At 43.0% G+C, this 24,056-nt stretch overlaps 1 protein-coding gene across 1 annotated transcript in view; it reads left to right on the plus strand.

The window, feature by feature from the left end:
• LOC306765009 (serine/threonine-protein kinase N2-like) overlaps window positions 1-20,069 on the plus strand; it is a 61,896-nt gene extending 41,827 nt beyond the window's left edge. Inside the window, exons 6-22 of the mRNA XM_079252331.1 lie at window positions 2,770-2,983; window positions 3,087-3,281; window positions 4,329-4,438; window positions 4,619-4,762; window positions 4,972-5,047; window positions 7,198-7,327; window positions 8,807-8,897; window positions 10,602-10,693; window positions 11,001-11,073; window positions 14,128-14,219; window positions 14,305-14,481; window positions 14,625-14,687; window positions 14,776-14,852; window positions 14,952-15,094; window positions 18,960-19,067; window positions 19,146-19,226; window positions 19,293-20,069. Of these exons, the coding sequence (XP_079108457.1) occupies window positions 2,770-2,983; window positions 3,087-3,281; window positions 4,329-4,438; window positions 4,619-4,762; window positions 4,972-5,047; window positions 7,198-7,327; window positions 8,807-8,897; window positions 10,602-10,693; window positions 11,001-11,073; window positions 14,128-14,219; window positions 14,305-14,481; window positions 14,625-14,687; window positions 14,776-14,852; window positions 14,952-15,094; window positions 18,960-19,067; window positions 19,146-19,226; window positions 19,293-19,496 (2,070 nt within the window). The 3' untranslated portion in view covers window positions 19,497-20,069. The remainder of the gene's footprint in view (window positions 1-2,769; window positions 2,984-3,086; window positions 3,282-4,328; window positions 4,439-4,618; window positions 4,763-4,971; window positions 5,048-7,197; window positions 7,328-8,806; window positions 8,898-10,601; window positions 10,694-11,000; window positions 11,074-14,127; window positions 14,220-14,304; window positions 14,482-14,624; window positions 14,688-14,775; window positions 14,853-14,951; window positions 15,095-18,959; window positions 19,068-19,145; window positions 19,227-19,292) is intronic.
• Window positions 20,070-24,056: the final 3,987 nt, after the last annotated feature.

Below are 24,056 nucleotides of genomic sequence, written 5' to 3' on the forward strand. Positions count from 1 at the left end.
TTACCCTTAATTCAGCTCATTAGTCTCCTCTCCTGGCACTGCTGCGATTGTAAAGAAAACAGTGAAGCTGAAGAATCTGCTTCCTAAAACCAGTTCTAGAAGCTCTAACACAGTCACCATTTCAGAGTCAGCCTTCTTTAATAACTACTACAACATGCATCGCAGAGCTGCAAGGAGAAAGCCAGAACTTTTCAGAAGTAAACCTGCTGTGGTTCTTCTTCATGGTAAAACCATGAATAGACCAAGCGGCAACCTCCGGCGGTTAAAAGTGAAGCCTATGTGGAAGTGCATAAAGCTGCAGTTCCCCCTTCATCCACTAGGGGCTGCAAAACAGAGCAAATCCCCATAGACTCCCATGTTAAAAAGACCAACTTCACGGCAGAAATAAGCATGTTTACAGCCTGGTTCAAAAATCCATTTTAGGTTTATAGGTCAGGTTAACCTTCATGACAACTGTGGGGGGAGTGAAATTTTTCTAACTCGCCCGTTTAATAGTAATTTAATCTCGAATTTTGGCATATTTAGGGGTGTGGCCCTTTGATTGACAGGTACCAATCTTGTGCTTCAGATAAGAAGAACGTAAAACAACCGCGGTTTTTAGCCGGTTAACAACATGACTTAGCTTTAGCCCGCTTACCTCCGTTAGCTGGTTAGCTCCTGTTATCGCGGGGTTAGCTCGGTTAGCTTTTAGCTACAGAAAGCTCGGAGTTTGCTAAATGTCAATCATCCGCCATGACGCTCACAGCCCCCCGCTCAGCTCCACCTCTTTGCCCATATTTGTATTTTTCCGGGCGAGACGACACGCATGACGCTGCCAAGATGGAGATGGTAGGAACCGCCCACCGAGCTTCAATTCAGCTCTTCAGAAACCTACGGGTGACGTCACAGAGGCTCTGCCCATCTCATATACAGTCTATGGAATAGACACATCAAGCAGGTGCAAAAACTTCAATCTAAAGCCAAATAAAGAAGCACACGCGATCCATGACCCATGATGGTGTTTTCTTGTTTCAACTATTCGTTCTGTAGAAAAATTGTTAAATTGGACTAAATGTAAATTTGCCAATTGCTGCGTTTACATGGGAGTTTTAATTCCTGGTTAATGCCGAATAAAAGTTAATTCCCTTTTAAACTGATGAAAAACAACCATGTAAACACTTAATTCCTAAAGCATATTTCTATTCGGAATTAAACTTAATTCCGATGTAAGTGTCTGGTTTATTCACATTTTAATTCCGAACTATTTAATTCCTCTGTCATGTATACTTTAATTCAAAAATAGTGGAGAAACTGGTACTTATTATGTAGTTTTTAGAAGTTACGGCTGAAAAGAAGAAAAGCAGGGAGCCAACTTTGTTTATTTCCAGTATACGTCATACATTACGTGCACCCTCTGTCCAATCAGAACCCTTCCCAACCCGCCGCTCTAAAGAGGAATTAAGTGAGAACGTGTTTCATGTAAACCTCCATTTGGAATTATTAATGTCATGTAAACTTGTAGGAGAGTACGTTAATTCCAAATTATTTAATTCTGAATTATCAATTCCAAATTTAAAAACATCATGTAACCGTATCCAATGAATGAGTCGTGTCAAAGTTCTGACTTTAATTCAACAGACGTGTTTTGGAAGATCCTGAGGCAAGCAGTCCATGTGTGGAAATCTACCAGTGGTACAAAGATGAAGCCGTTCTGGACGAATAAACACACTCAATTTCCTCTAAGAAGATATATATTATACTACATTACATTACTGGGTTAAAAATTAGACCAGCTTTTGGATGGCAAACCTGTTCTTTGCCAGAAAACGTTCATGTTTATGAACCAAGAATTTTCTGAAAAGATGTCGTCAAATATAACTTGTAAACTTTTTGTTGGGACTAAGGATGTTCGATAAAGGCTTTTTTTTTTTTTTTTACCAATATGTTATATATCGATTTTGTCCGACTCTTAATTTCTGATACAATATCAACAGATACTTTTACAAAACATGCACATATTCAGTGGTTTAGTCTGGAGTATATACAGCGTATACCCACTGCTAAACCCCCTGTGATGCTGCTTTTACAATTACAAACATCCCCACACATGTACCTACATCAACCAGCAGCACTGCTAAGGTTCACTATGCTACACTGGTGCGGCTTACCATCAGCTGCGTTAACTTTAGCCTGAACATAGACATAATAAAGATATATGTATATATGTCTATCAGCCTGTCTCTCACTGGTCTGTGTGCCAGTATTGGTTTAGTCATTTTATAACTCTTCCTTCCTGAAACTGAAGAGCAGAAATTATCGGACAACAAACAAATATACTGATGGATTTTGGGGTAAACTAAGTAGAGAAGTCTTACATGTCACTTTTTCTGAAACACTTTTTAAAAAAGGAGCAAAAATTGAGAGTATACCCACTTCTTGAGGGACCACTACACCACTTCACTTCTTATATATCAATCTCTTCAGCTACATTTCCTCTAACTCAAAATGACAAAATATAAGAGATGTCATGTATAGTTTCCAGATATTTTTGCTTGTTTGGCACAATTCATTCCAAAAATATTGGTATTGGTTGATATTGGTATTGGATGTTAAAGACATATTACGTAACGTTACGTAGAGTTAACAAAACGACTTATAGCAAACATCCCTAATTCATAGATCTTGCACTCTATATATTATCCATTTGCTACTTCACACAAAAACCAGCTTTTCTGGATGATATGAAATGAGAGAAACGCTGAACCCTTGCCGCCTCTCTGTGCCCTGCAGGCTCAGTGTGGTCTGAGTGAGTCCTCCCAGCGTCTGGACCTGCTCAGGTGCTCTCTGGAACAGAGGCTGCAGGAGCTGCCAGAGGATCATCCAAAAGCCTGCCTCATCAAGGAGGAGCTGGTGCTGGCCTCCTCCTCGGCTTTCAGTGCCCGCCATAGCACCCCGTATGTTCACAACCAGTACAGTACGCTGAGCAAGCCATCACCACTCACAGGTGGGTACAAAGCTTTGAAAGATGTCTCGCTGTGGATGATAATCTGGTTATAGATTTATTTCTCTGAATGTGATTCTAATTATTTATATTTTTTCCTGTCCAGGTACTCTTCAGGTTCATCTCCTTGGCTGCGTAGGACTCCTGGAGGTGGTTCCAGGGAGGAGCAGGGGCACCCCAGTGGTTCTTCCTTCTTACGCCACTGCAGATGGACGGTCTTCGTTCAAACTGAGCGGCCTCTACAGCCGCAGCACCAGCAGCATGAGCCTCAAGATTCCCAGCAAGAACGATGAGCTTTCCTGTAAGGGTTGATTAACTTTTATTGTCACAAGCAGCTGTCTGCCGGAGACGTTCTCTCCTGGCTAGAAATATGAGGTGATGCGACACAGCAACAGTGACAAGTTAGGCTGCTTACTAGGGCTGTGACGATATGCTATTGTCCCGATTCGATTCTGATTTTTTTGGTGCCAATTCAATTTAAATTGCGATTCTCACAATTCTTCAATATTGCTGATTTTTGTAGATTAAAAACAAAAAAATTTATAAAACTTGTTTGTTTTTTTTTGCTTGTTATTTTTTTTCATTTCAATGAAAAAAAAAGACAGCCCAGTAGCCAGACCATCATTCTGCAGCTATAATGCCCAAGAGGACAAGTAAAAAGATCAATAAAAAATCATAGAAATAACAAAAATTCAATAGTGCATTGATTTTATTTATTTTTTTTAAAAAAAGGATTTTTTTAACAAAAAAATCCATTTTAAAATTGTGAAGAAAAAAATCCCGATTTCCGATTTTTCGATTCGATTTTCCCGCCCCTACTGCTTACAGTGATGAGAATCCTGAGCTTCTCATCATGGATGTGCAGGAATGGTGTGATGCTTCATGTTAATATGGAACAAAAACTCAGGAATGTTTCCAACACCTTGGTGATTCTCTGACACTTCTGAAGGGAAAAAGGGAGTCCAACCTGGTACTAGCGAGGTGGACCTGACAAAGTGAGCGGTGAGAGTATCTTGCTGTACAGAAGAAGGTTCTGGTGTGAAGCAACCAGAAAAATGGAGCAAGATGAGAAACGTGGAAGGCCATAAAGAAACTACCTTAGTGACAAAATCTAGAAACAAAAACAAGTTTGGAGGCGTTGTTAGGCGCTCTGACTGTGTGGACTAATGTGTGTGTAAAAGCAAAGTGGTCTAGTTAGTGAGGATCAAATGTTACATAATATGTAGAAGATTTTTCTGTCTTTCAGCATCACAATGTTTTTGATGAATTAAACTCAGCAGAGAGTTTTGGCTGTGGGTTAACCTGCTCAGTATCTACTCATGCTTCTGTATATACCTGTGCTTTCCAGTGGAGGTGAGCGCAGTGCTGAAGCTGGAGAACACTGTGGTGGGACAGACAGCTTGGAGAACAGTGGGAGAACAGGCCTGGGACCAGACCTTCACTGTCGAACTGGAGAGGGTAAGACATGGCAAACTACTGGGAACCAGAGAGGAAATACAAATTAGCTGCTGGTTATGCATCAGTGGACAATGACGTGATGCGGCGCAGCTCTCATAAATCTGCAAACGTTCCTATAAACACATGCAAGAGCTGAGACGAGCTGTTTAAAAGAAAAAATCATCTGTGTGCTGTGTTTAGTCCAGGGAGATGGAGATAGCTGTGCACTGGAGAGATTACCGCTCCCTGTGTGCTCTGAAGTACCTGAAACTGGAGGAGTTCCTGGACAACCAGAGACACCAAGTCCAGCTGGAACTGGAGCCTCAGGGGCTGCTACTGGCTGAGGTACAGGGCAACACACACCCTGGACACTCAAAACAACACAAAATGCATCCAAAAAACATATAATATGACCAAATATTAGCACACAGTGCTCCTTGTTGTGTGTTTGCAAACACTGAAACATAGAGGTTTTTGTTTGACCTCAAACACATGAAATGTGCTGCTAGCTTGTTGTTGTAACGTAGAATAACATGTGTCTGTGCATGCCCCAGGTGACCTTCTTCAACCCCGTCATAGAGAGAGGACGGCGACTGCAGAGGCAGAAGAAAGTCTTTTCTAAACAACACGGTATGTCCACGCGTGCACACAGACACCAAACATTTACACTGGCAGGTGATTTCCCCTCATGGTGAGCAACAACAGAATTTAATATGAACTTTAACAAAAAGATATTTTAGTTTTTAAAACCTGAAGGCCATTTACAAGTCGTTGTGTTGTTCAAGTGAGTGAATTATTAGGCTATAAATGTTAAAATACTGAATTTCACTGGTGGGTTTGGTGCTCTGTGACGCCATCTACCTGTAGAATAAGAGCAGCACATCCAAGTGAAAAGGAATTAATGCCTTCTTTCTCTTTTGTAAGAGATAATAATAATAAAAAGGATAAAAAAAATAAAAAAAAGACATCAGCAACGATCTTGGAGAGAAAATGTTACTGACAGGGACCTGGGGAGGGTTATAAGAACATTTCCAAACAATGTGGAGGCCATCTTTCCACAGAGAAGAACATTCACAAGCAGAAAATAATCAAGCAAAGAAATAAAAACAAGCTATATCTCCGACTTTCCAGGCCTCACTTAGCATGGGGGGTTTGTTTGCTTATGAGGCTCAGCTGCATGTTTGGAGAAAACAAAACATCATTAGCACAAACACCTCATACCAACTGTGGTGGAGGATGGTGATTTGGGTTTGTTTTATAGCTACAGAACAGAGTTTTTGTTTTACCTAAGGTACAGTAGAGACTGTATATAAAAGATGGATGGAGCCTCCGTGATGTCACCCAGAGGTTTCTGAAGAGCTGAATTGAAGCTCATTAGGTGGTTCCTTCCATCTCCATTTTGGCAGCATCACTCGTGTTGTCTCTCCTGAAAAATACAAAAATAGATAAAGAGGTGGAGCTGAGAGGGGGGCAGTGAGCGTGGGGGGTGGATGATTGACATCTAGCGAACTTTGATCTGCCTGTAGCTAAGAGCTAATTGAGCTAACCTGGAGCTAACAGGAGCTAACCAGCTAATGGAGGTAAACGGCTAAACCTAAGTCACACTGTTAACCAGCTTAAAATTGTTGATGTTCTACATTTTGTCCTTCTTGAACTTGGATATTGGTTGCCTGTCAATGAAAGGACACGCCCCTAAATATGCTGACTTTTAAGATTAAATTACTTCTAAACAAAGGAGTTTCTTTTTTTTTTTTAAATTCACTCCCCCCACAGTTGTCATGAAGGTAAACCTGACCTATTAAACCTAAAATGGATTTTTGAACCAGGCTGTAAACGTGTTTATTTCTGCTCTGAAGTTGGCCTTTTTAACATGGGAGTCTGTGGGGATTTACTGTTTTGGAGCCCCTAGTGGATGAGAGTGGAACTGCAATTTTTGACACTTGCACAAAGGCTTCACTTGAAGGTTGCTGCTTGCTGTAGAGTCAAATGTCGGGTGTAATCCTGGTAAACAACTAAACTTGGTTGAAACTATGTCATTAAGTGGGACAACAATCCCAAACTCAGCAGCAACTTTTCAAAAGAATGACTAAAATCATCCAAAGTCCAGACTTCAGCTTGAATGAAGTAACTGCGGTGAGATCAGCATCCACCTGACTGCCCCCATATGACAACAATAACTTCAAGTTAAAAAATGTGGTTTTACAAGCTGCTAAATCATTTTTTAGACACTTCTTGGTTTTAAATAATGACACAGTGTGGTGTGGTGTTGTTTATCTGAGGTTGTATCCACACAATTTTACAACCTGTAGTACATGAAATCTGCCAAGTAACACTGTGTGTGTGTGTGTGTGTGTTCCTTTTACCGACTGTAAATTTGCGGTATATGTGTGTGTAACCCAGCAGGTCCTCAAAACCCAAATGAAAACAGTATAAAAAGCAATAATGATAAAATATTCATCCATTGCATTTGTTTATCTCAGATGTTTGCTTCAGATGGGTTATTTACATCCTAACTTAGCATTGTATGTGAAGTGGCTTGCTACATCTGCTTACTTCATGCATGTTACATTGAAAGGTTTTATAACCCAGAGAGGTTATGAGCAGCTCATAAAGTCTTAATGACTTCTATTTCATCCTGGCAGAGGGATTATCAGCATTTCAGGAAATGCACCAGATCAGCTACAGGACACATTCTACACAGATGTTTGGATTGTTCATGTTTAATTTATTTTTCATCTGTAAACAGGAGTGTTTATGCCACATTCCAACATGTGTTTTAGGGAAAGCTTTCCTACGTGCCCGTCAGATGAACGTGGACATCGCTACCTGGGTTCGTCTACTCAGGAACGCCATTCCTAGTGGGAGCAACACGCCTGCTTTCACTCCCCTTACACTGTCGCACACCACAGGGTATGTACATGATCAACTTGTAAATGTCAAGAATACAACTAAAAGTACTGAAACACGCGTATATCTGGAAGAGTTCTGGTGATTGACTGTCCGTTCACAACTGTGATTTGAATTTGAGGCTATTTCTGCTCCAATCTTTTCAGCTTTACATTCGTCATTTTCACACAATTTAAATAAATAGTTAATTTATCAATCTATTTTCCTTCGTTTATCCTGAGTCTGGTCAGAGGAGCAGGTGCTAAAGCAGGGAAAACCCAAACTCGCTCTCCCTGGCCACTTCTTATAGCTCAACTGGGGCAATTGTAAGACATTCCCAGGCCAGTCGAGAGACTTAAGCTTGTTACATACTCCACGAGAAGCAAGATTGTGTGCAATGAACCCGGTTGTTACCTCCACCAGGTTATGTTTTTCCCGGCGACTTTTTGCTCAAGATAACTTAAAAGGTTACGGACGGATTTTTGTAAAAATTTTAAAAGTTGTTAGAAATGTAAAAATGAAGAACTGGTTAAATTTTGGTGGTGATCTGGATCACCGTTTGGATCCAGGAATGTTTTAAAAGGATTCTTTAACATTGTGCTTGGCGGAGGTTTCCGCTCTCCGAGTGCTTTTCTAGTTTCATATTTAACGAGCAGCTTCGTCCGCAGCAGGGCGGGTCGTGCACGCGGCTGGGTCCGAGTGTTTTATTGCCACATGTAAAAATGTTCGTACTTCTCACCACCTCGATCAGCTGTTTTATCAAAACAATCCGTTTTACCTGCAACAGCAAAAACACGGAAGCAGCAGTTCCGCTTCGTGCTTTCTCCGTGTTAACCACGCCCACCTCAAATGTCCGACCAATCACACGATACTTCTCGGAGCCCTTCAAGAAAAAATCTGCCCAGACCACCTGACCAGCGAGGCGTCCAAGAGGCATCCTAACCAGATGCCTGAACCACCTCATCTGGTAGAGCCCGACCACATTATATATGGAGAATTGGATAAATGGATTGGATGTCCTCTTTACCCCAACCAGTTCAGGCCGTTAGCTGCCCTCCCTGAGCTGGGTTGTGCCAGAGGTTTCTCCTTCCTGTTAAAGGGGAGTTTTTCCTTTCCACTGTCGCCTCATGCAGCTCAGGATTCATTGCAATCTGTTGGTTTTCCTCAACTAGGCTATTTATTATGAATTGGATTGAATTGTCCTGACATGACGTTGTTGTGAACTGGCGCTGTACAAATAAAGCTGAATTGATAATTAGATGTTTTAAGCCAATAAACCTGATGAAGCTCAACCATTCTGCTCTAATCTCTGTTGTTTATGGAGTAAACATACAGACATGTGCTTGACTAACATATTTACTTTTTCTGTATTAATTTTGCAAGAGGATAGATTAACTAACCAAGAGACATGCAGCAAAAAGCCCCTGCAATGCAGCGCACCGTGACTCTGCAAGGCAAACTTTCATGTTGTGTTTCTTTGTTTTGTGTCTGCATGCTTTGCAGAGAAATCTCAGTGGAGAAGCTGAATCTGGAGAGCGACTCTCCTCCCAAAGCTGAAGTCAGAAGGGATGTGGTGGACGCGCCCGCTCCCTTGGTGAGTAAGACAGAGGAAGGAAAGGAAGCAGCCTGAGGATGTTTTAATAAATCAGGTTTCTCGATACTCGATCGGGTTTCGGGACTAGCCGACTTCCAACCCGCCGCCTCTGTCCTGGGAACAGAGCTCCAGTCACAGTGCTGCTCCGCTGAGTGCTGCAGGGACATCTGAGACAGGCCGAGCACCGAGACGAAAAACAGGAGACGGGACGAAGTAATGAGAAACGAGATGTAAAATCTCAGGGAGACAGATTAAGTGAGACTTAATCTGATGCTTTAATTTGATCAAGTACAAATCCAGACGTTTGAGCAGGATTTAGAGGAGAAGCTGCAGAAGTAAAAGACAGAAGTCCTGCTTTCGCTTTTTCTTGTCATTTTAATCCAAATTCAAAGCTTACTTCAAACAACAGAGTGCTTTTGCTGCAGAACAGCATGAGGATCGCTGGCGTCTGGTGTTCAAACTGGAGAAAGCAACTCAGCAGCAAATTCAGGCTATGCTAAGCGGTCGCCTTGTCAGGTACAGCTGTGCAGTCGCTTGCCGGTACGAATATCTAATGAGTCTTGTAGACATGGTCATGATTAAGCAAGCACATCTGCAGCAGCTGTGTGATGCCGTCATGCTAATGTCAGGAAACTTTCCAACACCTTTCTGAATATACGACATGAAACATGGTAAAAGAGGGTCCAACCTGGTACTGGTGGTACACTTAGCAGACAAGCTGGCAGCGCTTCAGTCAGCAGGTCAAGTCACCTGTTGAGGAGGAAACAAGCAACTTTAGCCGCACCTTAAAGATTTCTTCTAAATTGGTGATTTCCATCTGCAAGAAGCGCCAATGTTTATGTTTAATATGGCTCTGGCTTCATGTTTCTGCTTATTTACTGAGATCAAATCCCACCTGTTTCAAATTTCAACTTTTTTTTTTAATGCATCATTAATAATCACAGATTCCTTTACTTTTAACTTTCTTCTAAATGCCTTTTATGACACTGCTGCTGCCGCTGTTTCAGTTTTCTCCATAATTTCCCTTCAATTAATTTAACATAACAGTTTGAGACAAAAACAACTGACTTTCAGGTTAGTTAGAAACAAACTTTTGGCTTATAAACTAAATTAACATTTCCTTTAGTTAACTAATTAAATTAATTAATTCCTTTAATTCCTTCCATTAACGTTTCCTTTGTTTTGCTTGATTTTATTTCATTTTATTATCATTATTGTTTTTGGTGTTATAATCATTCATAATAAAAATAATAATAAACAGATATAATAATATTTATTATTACTATTATTATTATTGTTGTTGTTATTATAAAGCTAATTGCTTTTTGTCAGTATATCGTGTTATTGATCTGGCCATCATCTCTCGGCTCATACTGTTTATTATCCTGAGTTTTAGGGAGCACAGGGGGATTCAGATGAGGGCGTGTAGCAGATGGTGTGTTCAGTGGAGCCAAAGTATTATGGGATTAATTACTTTGATGTTTTTAGACAACTAATTAACAGTCAGGAGGAGGAGGAGGAGGAGAGGAGGAGGAGGAGCATCAGCCAGCAGGAGATCTGGGTGTCAGCCATAATGAGCTACAAGTATTTTCACAGATGTCAGCGGTCCTTTTGTCCTCATCACTGATCCCTCCCTCGCTGTCACGATGCTTTTATCTGCTCGTCGTCTTCAGTGTTTAACCTTTTATTGTCTGTTTTTCTCAGGAACAGACGCCGGTCATCGAGCCCCCGCCCACGCCGAATGCCCGCGCTCAGGAACAGCCAACCAGATCGCTGTCTCAGAACTCTTTGCGCAGGTGCAAAAACACACCTCACACACCATCGCTTACAAACACACACTCACATACACAATAAACCCACACCGGAGCATCTTTCTGCAATATGGTTGACACAGCATGATATCAGGAACACCCCCCCCACACACACAATATGGGCCTGTGCTATTTTCTTTCACACCTCCTAATAAACCCGAGTCATCATTAATGTGGATTACAGCTCATGTAAAGTCTTATTTGTTCTGTATTAGAAATGTTGAGCATGAGATCATTTTTACCTCATGCTGCATTCACTGACTCTGTAATCTGTTTGTAATCTCTTTGTCAGACCCAGCAGAGGTCCTCTGTGCCTGCAGGACTTCAAGCTGATAGCAGTTCTCGGCAGGGGACACTTTGGGAAGGTAGTGTTGACTATGGCCCAACATCTCATTGCAGTTTTATTTCCTCTGCCAAGGGTGTGTTTTCAGAGGCGTCTGTCTGTCTGTTTGTGACATAACTCAAAAGATTATAGACAAAGTTTGATCAGATTTTCAGGAAATGTGAGGATGGCATAAGGAACAAGTGGTCTGGATCTCCGTCTGGATCCCAGCCTTCCTTAACGGATTCTTTGGGGAGACTGAGGTCATTTTGCAGCTTCTAACTCACTGATAAAAAAAATCACAAGATGTCATCATGGCAGATGTTAAAGACTAACAGCTAACTCATCATCTTCATCATCAGACTATTGTATCCATTTGCTTCATCCTGGTGTGTGAGGGTGTGTTTCCAGGGTCCAGGATTCTAAATAAGATGTGGTCTCAGTCCTGATGATGGACATAGATGGTGATATTGTCTTGAAGTATACGTAGGAGTGTTGGCGCTGCCTGCTCAGTCTGCAGGGTTGCCATTGCAGCATTCGGCCCGTCTGGATGGCTGCAGGGGGGTCCTGCACTGCAGCACTGTGGACCCCAGCCTGCCGTGATCGGGGTAGTTCCTGTGGGTTTGCTTGCTGTGGTCATGGGTGGGCTGGCTCCTGGTGTGGGTGGATTTCCACACTGATGTCAAGCCAGATGTTTATTGTTTATTGAATTTTTTTTTTTTACCTACATTCAGTTGAAAAAAGCATCTTGTTTAGGTGGAATATCTTTAAATGGTTTGTTTTATGTTAATATGTATACATTTATTAACTATTTGAAGCACTTTGTGTTGCTTTTTTGCATAAAAGGTGCTTTTTAAATAAAGCTTGATTAGATTGGCGGTTTATGGTTTGGCGGAGGTTTCTGAGTGCTTCACGTTACCAGTCATCAACCCATCAAATACATTGATGGATTCATAAACCTTTCATTATCTGGGACAGAAAGTTGTCTTTGACATGGCTACAATAAAAACAAAAACTGGCAACGGAGGCTGGTTGATGTGTTACGCGTGGCTTCTGCAGAACGAGTCTTTAGAGATGTTCTTGTGGGCCGCGGGCTCGATGGAGAGAAATTCGTAGCAAGATGAAGCACTGAAGATGAGAAAACTCTGCTGCTGACATTAAAAGTCCTCAGTGTCCTCACCAGGTGGGGCGAGTTTGTGGTCTTTCGTGGTGTACGTACAGACCATATATATAAAGAGATGGACGTAGCCTCCGTGACGTCATCCATAGGTTTGTGAAGAACTGAATTGTGGCGGTTCCTACCGTCGCCATCTTGGCAGAAGCATTCGCGTCATTTCACCCAGAAAATACAAATATGGGCAAAGAGGTGGAGCTGAGAGGGGGGCTGTGAGCGTCATGGTGGATGATTGACATCGAGCGAACTCCAAGCTGCCTGTAGCTAAGAACTAACCAAGCTAACCTGGCGCTAATGGGAGCAACCCAGTTAACGGAGGTAAGCGGGAAGGAGGTAAGCGCAGAAAACCGCGGTTGTTCTACGTTCTTCTTACTTAAAGCGGGAGATCGGGTACCTGTCAATCAAAAGGACACGCCCCTAAATGTGCAGAATTTTGAGATTACTTTTAAGGGGGCAAGTTAGAAAAAAAATCACACCTCCCACAGTTGTCATGAAGGTAAACCTGACCTATTAAACTAAAAATGGATTTTTGAACCAGGCTGTAAACATGTTTATTTCTGCTTCGAAGTTGGTCTTTTTAACATGGGAGTCTATGGGGATTTGCTGTTTTGCAGCCCCTAGTGGATGAAGGGGGAACTGTAGTTTTATGCACTTCCATTTAGGTTTCACTTTTAACCGCCGAAGGCGCCGTCCATCTTTCATATACGTCTATGATACAGACAGTCTCGGTTCCCAGATGTTTAAAAACGTTTCAGTGGGTTTATCTGGAGACTCAAGAGGGTAAAAAGTGGTGGTAAAAGTTCTACCTGCCCCCACCGCACAACTTCTTGGGTTTTGTAGTATTTAACTCCAGAAAAAATCACTGATTTCCTGCTGATAGTTGCTCAGAGCAGCCTGTCTTTCAGGGCTCTTAATGTTTAAAGAGACATTCCTTTTCACAATAAAAGCAGGCCAGTTTGGAAAAATGTATATATGAAGAAAGCAAACACTCAAAAACTTTTATTGCAAATGGTATCAACCAAAACACATCTTATGTATTGATATACTGAACTCTCATTTCTATATTTCTGATATATATCAGGCCCAACAAAGAGAGAAACAACTATTTACGCACACACTCACACCTAGCAACAATTTAGTGATACCTATCAACCGTACAGTCCTTATTTAAGACCATTTATGTAATTTATTAACAGCTGATAGAACCACAGATTACTGTGAATAAACTTCGTCCAGCTCTGTAATATGGAGATACATTCACAAACGCCACCCAAGCGCAACAAGCAAGAAGTTCTGGTTTCCTGTTTTATTTTGTAGTTTTTCTCCCTGGTGTATTTGCTTTAGCTTCCTCTTCTTGTTCATTAGTTCCCCTGGTTTCATGTATTTCACTGCTTCTTGTTGTGCTTTCTGTGTATATATGCTGCTTGGTTTCAGTTTTCATTTACTGGTTCACTGTTTGTAGCCTCCATGTTGTCCTTTTGTTTATTAAATGAAGAGTCTCACCGCTCTAAGCTGCCTCTTGTCTCCTGTCTGCGTTCGGGTCCTCGCCGCCACTTTGACACATTTCCATAAATATCTTCAATGATATGTGTTCTTCCATTTTCTTTTCTTTTTTTTTTTAAGTAAATAAAATTGCTTTTAGTAGTTCTGTTGTTTTAACTCGTCTGCTAAATGACTGTAAGAATAGAATAAAAAGAAAACTCTTTGGTCAGCCGGTTGTTTTTTAAATGAAACATGCAAATACATTTTATGTTATTGTAAAAGAGACCCATCAGGGGTATTTAGAAGGAGGGGCAACAGCACAAAACAGTAAAATATGAAATAATTAAGCTATAAGTTAAGGCAGGTTGGATGACTCAATAGAAAAATGATAAATTTATCCCCAAATTTCACCTGACTTTATTCAATTTCTCTATTCTTTAGGTGTTGCTGTCAGAGTACAAAAAAACAGGCAGCCTGTATGCCATCAAAGCCCTAAAGAAAGGGGACATTGTTGCCAGGGACGAGGTGGAAAGGTAAGTGTTTTCCATCGCACGCCAAAACCTCGCCCCCGTCACATCTCCGCCCGCCTCGCTCATGCACCCCTCCCTCTGTCTCCAGTCTCATGTGCGAGAAGCGGATCTTTGAGGTCGTCAACGGCTCCCACCACCCCTTCCTGGTCAACCTGTTTGCATGCTTCCAGACGCCAGAACACGTGTGTTTTGTCATGGAGTACACGGCAGGCGGAGACCTCATGATGCACATACACGCCGACGTCTTCTCTGAGCCGCGTGCCGTGTGAGTCCTGCTGCGTGTGTGTTTACAAGAACAGGCTAAATGTGTGGACTTTCTTGGAAACTTGTCTAAAGCTCGGATGATCGTGGAAAACGGGTGTTTGTGTTGCATGTTTTGTGAAACTCTCCCCTCTTTCTACGCAACAGCTTCTACTCGGCCTGTGTCGTCCTGGGTCTACAGTTCCTTCACGACCATAAGATCGTATACCGGTGAGAACTTGGATTGTCTTTGTCTTTACTTTCCACGGATGACTTAAACTGGAAGGTTACCACGGTTACCGTTTCTTCTCTTGATCAGGGACCTGAAATTGGACAACCTGCTCCTTGACACAGAGGGTTTTGTGAAGATAGCCGACTTTGGACTTTGCAAAGAAGGTGTCCGCCTCCTCCTCAACATCGCAATCCACGAATTCATCTTCACACAAATGAAATCTTGTGTTTTTAATCTCTAAACTGTTCTTTTTCCCACCTAAGGTATGGGTTATGGAGACAGAACCAGTACGTTCTGCGGCACTCCAGAGTTTTTGGCCCCGGAGGTGCTGACAGACACATCATACACCAGAGCAGTGGACTGGTGGGGGCTTGGGGTGCTCATCTATGAGATGTTGGTCGGAGAGGTGAGAATAACATACTTTTTTTCTCTTGAGAAGGTTCTGCTGCATCCCACATGCCAAAATGGCCAGTTACTGTACCTGTATTATAGCTTTATTGCAGAGTGTCAAAGTTTAGGTTGAGACATATGTTAGGAAGAAAACGAAATGCCCAAAATAAAGAAATGCATTTATACTCTATGTGTGAACCCTTTAAAAGTTTGACCCAAGAAAACATGGTGAGAAAATTCTTTTTGTGACTCTTTAACAAAATCTAACATAATATCTAACATCTAACATAATAATTAACAAAAATAACTTTTGTATATTTGACATTAATTATATTACAATACCGCTGTACTGCATTATTATTGTGTCCACCAGGGTGCAGAATACTGGTGCCATACTATATAAAACAGGATTTTGTCCAGTCTTTACCATAAAATGATGCAAAAAGGTCTCAAAAACTGTATGTATCAGATCTGGCAGATAAGGCATTAAAGCAGGGGTGTCCAGCTCCGGTACTTGAGGGCCACAATCCTGCAGATTTTCCATGCGTCCCTGCTCCAACACACCCGATTCAAACGAATGAGCCACTGAGCAGAACTTCATTGGCTGTTAAATCTATTTAATGTCTGCCAGGTGTGGTGGAGCAAGGAAACAGAAAGAACCTGCAGGACAGCACACCTTAAGGACCGACTTTGGAGACGCAATAAAGGGTTAATGATGAAATGAAAAGATAGCAGCTCAAGAGTGACACAATGGCTACGTTAACATGAGTTTTAATTCCGAAATTAAAGTTAAATCCGCTTTAAACGGATGAAAAATGACCGTGTAAACTCTAAACTAAGTCCAAATGAAAATGACTATTTTGAATTAAACTTATTCCAAAGTGGCACGTTTATTCTCCTTTTAAATCCAAAGCCATTAATTCCTCTGTCATGTAAACGTTCATTTCACTCTAAGTTAATTCCAGTCCTTCTTCGCATGTTCTTTAGGGGTGGGCAAATCGAATCGAAAAATTGAAAATCGGGATTTTTTTCTTCACAATCTTAAAATCGATTTTTTTTTTTAATAAATAAAATTAATGCACTATAAAATTTTTGTCATTTTTATTGTTTTTATTGATCTTTTTACTTGTTTTCTTGGGCATTATAGCACCAGAATGATGATCTGGCTACTGGGTTGTTTTTTCCACACTGAAATGAAGAAAAATGAAGCGCAAGAACAACGTTTTATACATTTTTCTTGTTTTTAATCTACAAAAATCTGCAATATTGGAGAATTGTGAGAATCGCAATTTAAATAGAAAAAAACTATCTTCATCTTCATCTTCTGCCACTTATCTGGGGTCGGGTCGCGGGGGCAGCAGCCTAAGCAGGGAAGCCCAGACTTCCCTCTCCCCAGCCACATTTGCCAACTCTGCAGGGGGGATCCCGAGGCGTTCCCAGGCCAGCCGAGAGATATAATCCCTCCAGCGTGTCCTGGGTCTTCCCCGGGGTCTCCTCCCAGAGGGACGTGCCTGGAACACCTAACCAGGGAGGCGTCCAGGAGGCATCCTGACCAGATGCCTGAGTCACCTCAACTGGTTCCTCTCGATGGGGAGGAGCAGCGGCTCTACTCTGATCCCCTCCCAGGTGACCGAGCTCCTCACCCTATCTCTAAGGGAGAGCCCGGCCACTCTCCAGAGGAAACTCATTTCAGCCGCCTGTATACGAGATCTCGTTCTTTCGGTCACGACCCACAGTTCATGACCATAGGTGAGGGTAGGAACATAGATCGACTGGTAAATCGAGTCAGCCAGGACATCCCCACAGCATCCAGAGCCTTAAGGAACTCTGGGCAGATCTCATCCACCCCCGGGGCCTTGCCGCCAAGGAGCTTGACCACCTCAGTGACCTCAGCCCCAGAGATAGGAGAGTCCACCCCTGAGTCCCCCAGCTCTGCTTCCTCATCGGAAGACGTGTTGATAGGATTGAGGAGGTCTTCGAAGTATTCCCTCCACCGACCCACAACGTCCCGAGTTGAGGTCAGCAGCTCCCCAACTCCACTGTACACAGTGTTGATGGAGAACTGCTTCCCCCTCCTGAGCCGCCAGATGGTGGACCAGAATCTCCTTGAAGCCGTCCGGAAGTCTTTCTCCATGGCCTCGCCGAACTCCTCCCATGCCCGAGTTTTTGCCTTGGCGACAGCCGAAGCCGCACGCCGCTTAGCCCGTACCCATCAGCTGCCTCCAGAGTCCCACAGACCAAGAAGGCCCGATAGGACTCCTTCTTCAGCTTGACAGCATCCCTCACTGCTGGTGTCCACCAACGAGTCCTGGGATTACCGCCACGACAGGCACCAACGACCTTACAGCCACAGCTCCAGCTGGCCGCCTCAGCAATAGAGGCACGGAACACAGCCCATTCGGACTCAATGTCCCCCGCCTCACTCGGGACATGTTCGAAGCTCTGCTGAAGGTGGGAGTTGAAGCTCGCTCTGACAGGGGGCTCAGCCAGACGTTCCCAGCAGACCCTCACAACACGTTTGGGCCTGCCAGATCTGACCGGCTTCCTCCCACAACACCTGAGCCAACTCACCACCAGGTGGTGATCAGTTGACAGCTCCGCCCCCCTCTTCACCCGAGTGTCCAAGGCATGTGGCCGCAGGTCCGATGATACGACTACAAAATCGATCATCAAACTGCGGCCCAGGGAATCCTGATGCCAGGTGTACATATGGACACTCTTATGTTGGAACATGGTGTTCGATATGGACAATCCATGACGAGCACAGAAGTCCAATAACAAAACACCATTTGGGTTCAGAGGGGGGGGGACCATGCCTCCCAATCACTCCCCTCCAGGTCTCACTGTCATCGCCCACAGGAGCATTGAAGTCCCCCAGCAGAACAATGGAGTCCCCAGAAGGAGCACTCTCCAGCACTCCCTCCAAGGACTCCAGAAAGGGTGGGTACTCTGAACTGCTGTTCGGTGCATAAGCACAGACAACAGTCAGGACCCGTCCCCCCACCCGGAGGCGGAGGGAAACTACCCTTTCATCCACCGGGGTAAACCCCAACGTGCAGGCACCAAGCTGGGGGCTGATGAGAATGCCCACACCTGCTTGGCACCTCTCACCACGAGCAACTCCAGAGTGGAAGAAGGTCCAGCCCCTCTCGAGGGTACTGGTTCCAGAGCCCAAGCCATGCGTCGAGGTGAGTCCAACTATATCTAGCCGGAACCGTTCAACCTCGCGCACAAGCTCAGGCTCCTTCCCCACCAGAGAGGTGACATTCCACGTCCCTAGAGCCAGCTTCTCCAGCCGGGGATCGGACCGCCAGGGTCCCCGTCCCTTGCTGCCGCCCAGCTCACATCGCACCTGACCCCTACGGTTCCTCCCGCAGATGGTGAGCCCACGGGAGGTGGGGCCCATGTAACCCTTTCGAGCTGAGCCCGACCGGGCCCCATGGGTAACGGCCCGGCCACCAGACGCTCGCTCTCGTACCCCACCTCCAGGCCTGGCTCCAGAGGGGGGTCCTGGTAACCCGTGTCCGGGCAAGGGAACATTTCTGCCCGGGTTTGTGTTCATCATAGGGGTCTTGTGAGCCGTACTTGGTCTGGTCCCTCCCCTAGACACCTGTTTGCCATGGGTGACCCTACCAGGGGCATAAAGCCCCAGACAACATAGCTTTTTTTTTTTTTTTTTTGCTTCATACTACTAGCTTTACGTCCATCTGAACTCTTCATTTGGGTAAATCCGGTGTCGGGACTGTGATGGTTACACGATATGACCCTATTTCCAGGTTTCATCGGGTAAAAATGAACAAAAGTCGGATCAGCTGTTTTCTAAAGAAGCAGACATCACATGACGTGATGTATGATGCAATCCACTTACGTGTGTGTTTCAGTCTCCGTTCCCAGGCGATGATGAAGAGGAGGTGTTTGACAGCATAGTGAACGATGAGGTGCGCTACCCGCGCTTCCTTTCCACCGAGGGGATCGGCATCATGAGACGGGTTAGACTCCTCCACGTGTTCGGGAAGTCGTTTCTAGCTCTTAAAGATGATTCATGATCTGAGTCTTTGTATTTGTAGTTGTTGAGAAGAAACCCTGAAAGACGTCTCGGCTCTGGGGAAAAGGACGCAGAAGACGTCAAGAAGCAACCGTTTTTCAGGGTGAGTCTCATAATCCTCATAAACGCTGAGACCTTTAACTGTACCATTAACTAACTACTCGCTTAGGGTATGGACTGGGAGGCGCTTCTTCAGAGGAAAGTCCTGCCCCCCTTCGTCCCGACCATCGTAGGAGAGGAAGATGTCAGCAACTTCGATGCAGAGTTCACCACCGAGGCACCCGCCCTCACGCCTCCCCGTGAGCGTCGCACCCTCTCTCGTAAGGAGCAGGACTACTTCAAGGATTTTGACTACGTCTCTGACCTCTGCTAAGGTCCGGGTTCAGGGGTCAAAGGGTCATCAGCCGCCCTCTGTCGGCCACAAACTCTGAAAGGAGACGGCTGACTGTCGGAGCCGTAGAGACAGAGGAAGGTGATGGTGACGAGAGGCGAGGATTGTCGCCACCATCTGAGTGTCATCGACAAGATGAAGGATAAAACTTGTGTGACGCGATTGTACGTCACACACGTCTTCAGTGCCACAGATCTTTTAAAGATAGACTTTCTGGTGTGGCTTTTAGAGCAGCAGGAAGAAAATCCAGATGAAGTCAGAGGAATGGAAGATCGGACGATAGATCCTGCTGTTTTGTTGGAAATCCTCTGAGAGTCTCAACAATCCTCACAAGCAGTTTTTAACTTTCTTTTTCTCTACCTTCTTGTTGTTTTATCCCTGCAAATGTGTGTTTAGCTGTGAAAGGTGTCTCTTCCTCCGTCTTGAATGTATCCAAATCTGCTGCAATCATCATCGTTACCTGTAAAATGTCAGTAGGGGGAGCCAGAGGAGAGCAGAACCTTTTTATTGTGTTTCATCAGACCTGCCACTGATTACGCCAAAGACAGGGCTGAGCAGGTGGAGGACTTCAGCATAGGTCAGCTGATGTTGGTGTCTCTCCTCAATCAAAAACACTGCATCGTCTTTCCTTCTGCTGTCTTTCGGTACACCAGATTTTATGATTTTTGTGACTTTTTTTTTTTCTCCGAACTGTTTCCTCCATATTCATCTGCTGGTGAAATGTGTTGCACTGTGACTCAGTAAAGATGTGAAAACAACGCAGATGCATTGGTCTTTTTTTTTTTTTTCAGATGTTTCCTTTTAATGTTACATAATGTTTGTATACGAAAAAATGTCTTTTTTTCGTGTAAGCACATTGCTTCCGCTCACATACTGAGGTACAACATGAGAAGGTTTGGGGGAGGGTATTACTTAATCAATTAAGAGCAAACAAGAAAAGATACAAGGTAAGTTCTAACTACCCCGTAAGTCTTTTCTAGAAAGGCAGAAATGTTTTTTTTTTTCTTTAAATGTGCATTTAGCTTCCATAAAATAAGGTGTTGCTGCTGGACAAAAATAATCTGCACAAAATAAAGGCTACTCTGTAGAAATCATACTCCCACTGGTCCCATATATATATATATATATATATATATATATATATATATATATATATATATATATATATATATATATATATATATATATATATATATATATATATATATATATTAATAATGTGAAATCTGCAGGTAACTGGCAGCACAGGACCTCAATTCAGGGATTCATAACATAGATGTGGAGTTAGTGAGTACCTGAGGATTACCTGTTTACATTTTATTTTAAGCATTTTTCCAGTTCTTTTGTTATGTAATTTCCCTTTATCAGTCCATACTACTGTTGTTTTGATTCCTTATAAATAAAAAAACAAAAAACAACTTTAGCTTGTATTGTAGCAAAGGGAGGGAACACTTTTGCAAATCTCTAAACACAGGTAGTGCGCAATGAGCATGTATCTAGTCAAAGACTTAGCTAATCCAAAATGCTGTTGTCGTCTCTACTTTGTAAATGATGATAAACTGACACACTAAACTGATAAACATTAAATTATCTACAGATCGTTTTAACACAGTTTTGTGTCTTTTGGGATCATTTTAAGGTGAACTTAATTTTCAAAAAATCTAATATTTATAATAATACTTCACTAATAACAATAGTTGAATTTTAACGCTTAATTTTTTATACATATTTATATATATATCTCTCTTTCTCTCTCTCTCTATATATATATATATAATATACACATATATATGTATATACAGAAGATTTACATCCTTTTTTTAATCTGGAAATGTCAGCTTCCTTTTAGGTTATGACTGGCTACTTGGCTGTTTCTCTGAATGCATGTGCAGAACGGTGGACAGATGTCTGGTATTTTGGTTATGGGTCGCTCTGACATCAATCTAGTTGATGATGATGTGAATTCTTCGAACTCATAAATACTCAGATGGTTGCCTGCATCAAGCATGCAGGTAAAATGAAATATTAAGAATGACTCAGTAACCATTAGACCCAGCTGTTGTTGGTGATGACTGGTTTTATTGGATGTTCATGAGAACATTGGAGGAGCCATTAGTGGGAATGAAAATAGATATTGAAGAAATTAATAAAAGTAAAGTACATTCAAAAAACATATTTTGTTAAAACGCAACATAGCTTCTTTTTTTTTTTTTTTAAACCTACAAAAAAAAGTAAAAGCATGATTTAACTAGTCCTTGTTTTGATCAGTTTTATTAGAGGCCTTATTGTATTTAACTGCTTGCTTGCAAATTTGTTTAATTGTGCACCAAAGTTGTTTCAAGTTCCCTTATCCTGCGGGATTTTCATGTCAGGGATTGGACATAAAGCGCAAAGGAACAAGATCATTTTCAGTGGTATTTCATTCATCATTTCAAATTTATAATTTTAAGTGGAAACTGAAAAAGAGCTAACAGATGCACTGCATTGCTGTTTTACTGCTTCACTGTTTCGCTGTGCCACTGTTTCACTGCTTCACTGTTTCTCTGTGTCACTGTTTCGCTGTGTCACTGTTTTACTGCTTCACTGTTTCGCTGTGTCACTGTTTCGCTGTGTCACTGTTTTACTGCTTCACTGTTTTGCTGTGTCACTGTTTTACTGCTTCACTGTTTCGCTGTGTCACTGTGACCGCACCTCCGGATACGCCCAACACCCTACCAACACAACTCAATGGCAAAGTGTAATGGTGGGACGCCCTGCCACACTTTAAACATACAAACACACATAGCGACCAAGGGTCCCGGCCATCGAGGCATGTAGGATCTCGAGTTGACCGTGCACACCTCGTCACAATGCTGGCACACAGTATCCTCCGGGACGTGTTCAATAAGACTTCATGAACCGTCATCCAGCGAATCATGAAGCAAGGTAGAGAGTTACCTATCACTCAACCTAACCACACCTGGTCATAAACTATACCTGATTATATCCATACCTGGTCAAAACTATACCTGATTATACACATACCTGGTCCTAAACATACCTGGTCATACACATACCTGGTCATACCATACCTGGTCATCCACATACCTGGTCATACCATACCTGGTCCTAAACATGCCTGGTCATACCGATACCTGGTCCTAAACATACCTGGTCATACCATACCTGGTCATACACATATCTGGTCATACCATACCTGGTCATACACATACCTGGTCATACCCATACCTGGTCCTAAACATACCTGGTCATACACGTACCTGGTCATACACGTACCTGGTCATACACATACCTGGTCCTACGGATACCTGGTCCTAAACATACCTGGTCATACACATACCTGGTCATACATATACCTGGTCCTAAACATACCTGGTCATACGGATACCTGGTCATACACATACCTGGTCCTAAACATACCTGGTCATACACATACCTGGTCATACACATACCTGGTCATACATATACCTGGTCCTAAACATACCTGGTCATACGGATACCTGGTCATACACATACCTGGTCCTAAACATACCTGGTCATACACATACCTGGTCATACATATACCTGGTCCTAAACATACCTGGTCACACCGATACCTGGTCATACCCATACCTGGTCATACACATACCTGGTCCTAAACATACCTGGTCATACACATACCTGGTCATACATATACCTGGTCCTAAACATACCTGGTCATACGGATACCTGGTCATACACATACCTGGTCCTAAACATACCTGGTCATACACATACCTGGTCCTACACATACCTGGTCCTAAACATACCTGGTCATACACATACCTGGTCATACATATACCTGGTCCTAAACATACCTGGTCACACCGATACCTGGTCATACCCATACCTGGTCATACACATACCTGGTCATACATATACCTGGTCCTAAACATACCTGGTCATACACATACCTGGTCATACACATACCTGGTCATACATATACCTGGTCCTAAACATACCTGGTCATACGGATACCTGGTCATACATTTACCTGGTCCTAAACATACCTGGTCATACACATACCTGGTCCTACACATACCTGGTCCTAAACATACCTGGTCATACATATACCTGGTCCTAAACATACCTGGTCATACCGATACCTGGTCATACACATACCTGGTCCTAAACACACCTGGTCATACACGTACCTGGTCATACACATACCTGGTCCTAAACATACCTGGTCATACACATACCTGGTCCTAAACATACCTGGTCATACACATACCTGGTCCTAAACATACCTGGTCATACACATACCTGGTCCTAAACATACCTGGTCATACACATACCTGGTCATACATATACCTGGTCCTAAACATACCTGGTCATACGGATACCTGGTCATACACATACCTGGTCCTAAACATACCTGGTCATACACATACCTGGTCCTACACATACCTGGTCCTAAACATACCTGGTCATACACATACCTGGTCATACATATACCTGGTCCTAAACATACCTGGTCATACCGATACCTGGTCATACACATACCTGGTCCTACACATACCT

This window comes from Telmatherina bonti (genome assembly GCF_933228915.1).
Source record: "Telmatherina bonti genome assembly, chromosome: 14".
Lineage (NCBI taxonomy): Eukaryota > Metazoa > Chordata > Actinopteri > Atheriniformes > Telmatherinidae > Telmatherina > Telmatherina bonti.